The sequence below is a fragment of the Phaeoacremonium minimum genome, assembly GCF_000392275.1.
Source record: "Phaeoacremonium minimum UCRPA7 unplaced genomic scaffold PA7_03_scaffold_316, whole genome shotgun sequence".
NCBI classification, from domain to species: domain Eukaryota; kingdom Fungi; phylum Ascomycota; class Sordariomycetes; order Togniniales; family Togniniaceae; genus Phaeoacremonium; species Phaeoacremonium minimum.
Window position 1 is genome coordinate 22,687 of NW_006921220.1, and position 5,898 is coordinate 28,584.

At 50.1% G+C, this 5,898-nt stretch overlaps 3 protein-coding genes across 3 annotated transcripts; 2 read left to right on the forward strand and 1 right to left on the reverse strand.

Moving 5' to 3' along the window:
- Nucleotides 1–544: 544 nt before the first annotated feature.
- On the forward strand, nucleotides 545–1,837 carry UCRPA7_4046 (putative mfs protein; the record flags this gene model as incomplete). Its single annotated transcript, XM_007916611.1, has 1 exon — nucleotides 545–1,837. One exon carries the CDS (start codon nucleotides 545–547, stop codon nucleotides 1,835–1,837), a length of 1,293 nt encoding a protein of 430 aa, XP_007914802.1.
- A 181-nt stretch (nucleotides 1,838–2,018) lies between these two features.
- Nucleotides 2,019–3,385, reverse strand: UCRPA7_4047 (putative epoxide hydrolase protein; the record flags this gene model as incomplete). Its single annotated transcript, XM_007916606.1, has 3 exons — nucleotides 2,019–2,111; nucleotides 2,536–2,678; nucleotides 2,734–3,385. 3 exons carry the CDS (start codon nucleotides 3,383–3,385, stop codon nucleotides 2,019–2,021), a joined length of 888 nt encoding a protein of 295 aa, XP_007914797.1.
- Nucleotides 3,386–4,165: 780 nt separating this feature from the next.
- UCRPA7_4048 (hypothetical protein) lies at nucleotides 4,166–5,647 on the forward strand (the record flags this gene model as incomplete). Its single annotated transcript, XM_007916603.1, has 1 exon — nucleotides 4,166–5,647. The coding sequence occupies one exon, from the start codon at nucleotides 4,166–4,168 to the stop codon at nucleotides 5,645–5,647; it is 1,482 nt and encodes a 493-aa protein (XP_007914794.1).
- Between the last annotated feature and the right edge of the window lie 251 nt (nucleotides 5,648–5,898).

Below are 5,898 nucleotides of genomic sequence, written 5' to 3' on the forward strand. Positions count from 1 at the left end.
CCCGCCGGAGCTAGTCCCACCCTTATCGGTGGTGGGGCGCTACCCCGACATCCAGGATCACTCGGTTTTTCCCAACTCCAGGGCCTACATGTAAGAATATCTTGTCAAAGGAGGTGGTGTCGAGAGGAGGCAGGGAGCAATGGCACATGTCCTGATATTCTGCATATATTTCGACCCCTGATCTGCACCCTTCGCGGTGTCACCGACTATACTCTGCATTACTTCAATCATTTTTCATTTTGGTCTTCTCGTCAGGTCCCTGTTCTTGTCTGCACTCCTGTAAACTTGCTCTCTTTTCACGATGGAGGCCAAATCTGAAGTTGCGCCGCAACCGGAGGCTCCAGTACGCTCTGGTACAGTTGACCATGCCGACCCATCTTCATGGCAGCCTCACGCTTCACGACTTGTCCGTTTCTATGCCCATCCGTGGACGCAAATCAATCTGATCAGTGCCATCTTCTTTTGCCTGCCTGGAGTACGTATGACTAGCTATTTTGCACTATATGTTTCGCTCGCAGATGTGCCTATACTAACATTACTCTAGATGTACAACGCTCTGGGTGGACTCGGAGGCTCAGGCCAAGTTGACTCGACCGTCGCTGCTAATGCCACAGTGGCCCTTCTCTCTACAACCGCGGCCACGGCACTCTTTTTTGTTGGACCTATATTCTCTTACACGGGGCCGAGAATCTGTTTTCTCATCGGCGGCTGGACGTACAGCTTGTACAGCGGCTCTTTGCTTTGCTTCAACCATACCTCCAACGGATCTTTCGTCATTGCCTCTGGCGCGATTCTGGGTATCGGTGCTTCTTTCGTCTGGATTGTACAGGGAGCCATTATGACAACATATGTCTCTGAAGCTCAGAAAGGCAGGGCCATTGCTGTATTCTGGATTATTTTTAACCTCGGAGGCGGTATTGGCTCATTAGCTTCGTTTGGACTCAACTTCCACTCCAAGAGTGGCACCGTGTCCGACTCAACCTATATTGCTCTGATGGTTATCATGATATTTGGTTGGCTATTAGGGGTTTTCATTTGTAACCCTAAGCGTATCCGTCTCGCACAGCTTCACGCTGCTACTGAGACCGAAAGGCACAACTTGAAGGGAACTGTGCAGATCGCCATACAAACTCTGTTCAAATGGCGAGTTCTGTGCATGCTGCCTCTTTTCTTCTGTGCCAACGTCTTCTACTCCTACCAGCAGAACAACGTCAACGGCTACACATTCAATATTCGGAGTCGATCTTTAAACGGTGCTCTCTATTGGATGGCCCAGATGCTCGGTGGTCTTATCATTGGCTTCCTTCTGGATATGCCCTGGTTCCAGCGCCAGACGAGAGCGCGCATTGGATGGGCTGTCCTTGCGGTTACGGGCATGGCTATCTGGGGCGGAGGCCTTGCCTTCCAAGAATGGGAGGATGTTCGTCTCGCAAACGGCCACAAGCAGGACCTGGACTATACCGACGCCAAAACCGCCACAGGTCCTATCTTCTTGTACATCTTCTACGGAATGTACGATGCACTTTGGCAAGGCTTCTGCTACTGGCTGATCGGAACCGAGTCGAACAGCCCTGCCCGTGCTGCCGTTCTTGTGGGCGCCTACAAAACTTTTCAATCTACTGGGGGAGCCTTCGCTTGGAGGATTAATGCTCTTAAGAAGAGTGGTATGACTCAGCTTGCAATGGATTGGGGCCTCTGCATGGGAGCGTTGCTGATTGTACTACCAACCGTATGGACTGTAAAGCCACACACTGGCCTGGAGCAAGAGGCAGGATTCATCCCGGAAGACACAAAGAATGCGGACCAGGCATCTGAGAAGGATGTCGCACGCGTCTAATTAGTGATTGAGGATGGGAGTACACGACACGTGTGCAAACCATACAATGGCACGTGCTCCGGATAGGATCTGAAGATGGAGTAATGCAAAGATAGAACGCCGAACGCACTCCGCATGCGAAAATACTTAATGGAGAGATTGTTTCGCTGTAAATTTTGAATAATAATAACGTATGCTTACTCTATCGTGTGAACATTGTGCTGACGACGGCAACAAAAGCCTCAACATCGGCGAGCAGAGCTGCGGGCTGTTCCAGCGCAGCAAAGTGGCCACCCTACTCCAATGTCAGTTTGTGGTTAGACCTGTATTATGCGGAGGGAAGCAACCTTTTCGTGCTCATTCCAATAGATTAGGTTTGGATAGCTCGCTTCGATCCATAATTTTGGAGACACTGATATCTCAGCAAGAAAATCCGAGAATCCAAAAGGTTTTTCCTTTGAAGTAGGCATCGGTTTGCCCGCACCGGCTAACCCCAGAACGAAACGATATGAATAGATACTTCTCGGTAGTGTAGAGGTGAACCAATACAACGTAACGCTAGCAAGTATTGTTTCCAAAGATGGTACCTCATCCGACCATTCCAAGAACTTCTCTCCGATCCTGGTTCATGAATCAGCACGGACAACAGGAGGTTTTGCGGAATTTGACTCTAACCAAGCAAGGAGAGCGAGTGGGCTCGACGAGATAGCTAATCCTACGGTCGCTGGCCGGGTAGCTTGTTCCAAAGCGTATCCATATCCGCCTGCGCGGAACCCGTTCGACCGCTCTAGCTTCTTGGTGTCCCTCTCTGACAGCATCTTTGGGTCTTGCATCTCATGATCTAGAAGGACAAAGACATTTGCTGGCGTCTACAATTACTCATAGCCTTATCATGAGCTTCAGATCTGGCCACTCACTGTGAAACGCTTTGCATTCCTTATGCTGAAAAGACATGATTCGAGCCAGCATAGAGCCAATATCTCCGCCCTGTGCAATGTAGCCGTTTTCGAATCCGAGGTTAACCATGAGCTGGTTCAAAACCCGAGCTACATCAAGTAAGGTGAAGTCCTTGTCCACTGGCGGGCCAGACGACATGGCGTAGCCAGGTGAAGACGGCACAATGACATGGTACGGCAAGGTATCTGGCGTGTACTTTTTTGATAGAAGTTCCAGAATCGGAAGGAACTCCATGAATGAGCCCGGCCAGCCGTGCATGAAGATAATAGGAATTGCTTCTTTTCTAGAAGAGAAGAGCGCAGCGAAATGGATATCGAAGTCTCCGCACTCAGAGTCATGTACTCGCATCATGAAATTTGGGAAGGAGTTTATGCGCTCCTCGTGGATGCGCCAGTCGAAGGTGTTCAGCCATGCATCTTTCGCGTCACTTAGCCATTGTCTCGAGATTCCAAACTCACCGTTAGGATGTAAATTCTCATATGTCTCGGGTCCGATCTTGGAGGCTTTCAGAAGTGTCTTGAAGTCTTGAATCTCGTGGTAGTAAACACGAAGCGTATACGGCTCCGGCTGGACCTGGGCTTGCGGTGGAACCACAGCGAACGGTCGTGGCATTTTGCGAGCTACCAAACAGACTGGGCGAAATTTATGTGAGGAGGTATTTGGTTTTGTTAAAATCTGACCCTTCTGACTCAAAATCTATTCATGTTCGAATTGAATGAAAGAAGGGGCGAGGTCTTCACATTTCTGCGGGAACATTGACAACAAAGGGCGTGATTGACCGCGATTCCAAATACGGGCTTTATTGCCATAGGATCTAGATCCTCCAGGTCCTATATCACCAGATGATCCTGAAAATTAGATAGCTGCATTCCTTAGTGTAGATAGCCTTCACGTCATACTGTGGAAAGAGAAATCACTTGTTCTCTTTTGCTGATGGCTATCGCAGAATCCTTGATTTTGATTCGGCTTTCTCTTCACTCTCGCCATTACACGGCCACTTCGGCATGCGGCTGTATACCATAGGAAGTACAGTGCTCGATGTACAGTATAATACATGTACGGCCTCCCATACTCAGAAGACCCCACCATTGTTAGTGCGAGGCACAGCGCCAACGGAGGCGGATTTTTAGGGCGGCCGATCTGCGAGCAAGCGCCACTCCAGACTTACGAGTTGCCGCATCAGCCCCTGTTTCAGCGGGCTTCAACTTGACAACGACTCACAAGATGGTGAAGGAACAAACAACAAGCCCTCACACTCGTCAACACGTCCCGAGGCGTGCAGGGATCAGGCCTAGATTACGCAACTGGCTAGTGATACTCGTCTTGCTCCTTACAGGCGCGTTGTGGCTGAGGAAATGGCCTTCTCTGTGGGCCGATAGCTGGGCACCGACAATGGAGCCCTCGGAGCTGTCGGCGAGTCAAAAGGCCCGCCTCCAGCGAGTCGCGGATCTTATGCTCGATATCTACAAGACCCTGGCAGAGATGCGGTACCTTGATGAAGATGGCATTCAGATTGGACCACACGACATCGAACAGCTGCTGCCAGCTTACAAAGAGCATGGTCTGGATGGGTCGATTGTGTATCTGTACAGCATCTTGCCGTATGTCGATACAGACCTGGCAGGCAACTATGATTTCCTTCAGGGAGGCTCTTTCGCGGACTTTCGCAATCCCGAGGACGTTGAACAGGGCAGAGATCCATTCTATGGCAGCCCGGAAGGCGACGACTTTGATGACGAGAACGGGCCTTACATACGCCCTTGGGTGACACCCCTATCATTGCTGGGAAACCATCAAAGTGTCATCATTTATGATGCTAAACAGCATAGGGTCTGGATCATTGACCAGGAAGGGTGGGAATCGACAGATCTCGCGTTGAGCGACGCGAGAAGTGGTATACCCCTGAGTAGAAATCGAAACGCCTTCGAGCACATTCCTAGCCGTCCAGCCGAGGATGTTTTGCGTGACATTAATGCCTGGTATCACACGCTGCAGGTACTCCCTGGTGGCGAGCATAGCGGTGGCGAATGGAACGACTGGGACATGGACTTGAAAGGTCTTTACCGGAGAAATGGCTGGCCGGACGATTTTGATGGGGACGCGTTTCAAATAGGCCAGGCACGTGAATACTGTGCATCAAGTGCGAAGTATTCTGCTGAGGAGCCTTTGAGGCAGGTGGAAAAGTTTAGGTCATGGGCCAAGTATGCCGATCGGAACATTGAGCAAAATCTTCGAGCGTTTGCTGAGGCAAACACTAAAGATGAGGAATGGACTGCAAAGTTCAACCTGTGGAAGTCGGAAAGATCGAAAACGAGGAACGAGAAGGATCTGGCAAAGGCAGAAGAAACAGCCAAGAGGCTTTGCCCAGGTGGAGTATGCCAGAAAGTTGACGACCTCCCACTATGGGAGGCTGAGATATTGCGGCATGAGAATAGATGGAAACAAGAAAGCGTGGGCAATAATGAGGATTGGGCCGAGAAGGTCAGGGATGACCCCGACCGCGAGAATCATTTTCGAAAGGAGCAGCAGCGCGCACAGAAAGAGGCTGCGGTCTACCAGCAGGCCTATGAGGCTTCCAAGGCCGACGCAGACCGACTGTGCCCTGGACGGACATTTGAGTCGGCCACAGGTATCAAGAGCCTCGGCCGACAAGATACTCTTACAAGTATCCAGAATCAAGATGAGGTGATAGCTCGTTTACAGATAGAACTCGAACAGATAAGGGAATGGGCAGAGCAGATTCCCAAAGATGCCACCAAAACGAAAGAGCAAGTCGGATACGAAGTGGACGAGCTCGAGCGGTCCATTGATAGGGCACAACAGAGTAAGAAGATGCATGAAGACTGGCTTGCGGAACATGGCAACACCGATTAAGCAGCTTATGTAGATATAGAAAGCAAGTGGGATTTGCCTCTGCCAGAATAGGATTGATATAGTTAGTGCAAAAAGCACAGTGTTTCATTAAGATGATAAACTAGTTATAGCTCGATGTGTATTGAGCTGTTCAACACATCGTACTCAGGCTGATCAATCACAATCGACCCCATCAAGCTTCCATTCTCATTGAACCCATACGGCCAACCACCCGACAGCTGCAGCCAGATCGATTGTAGGCTTATGGATTT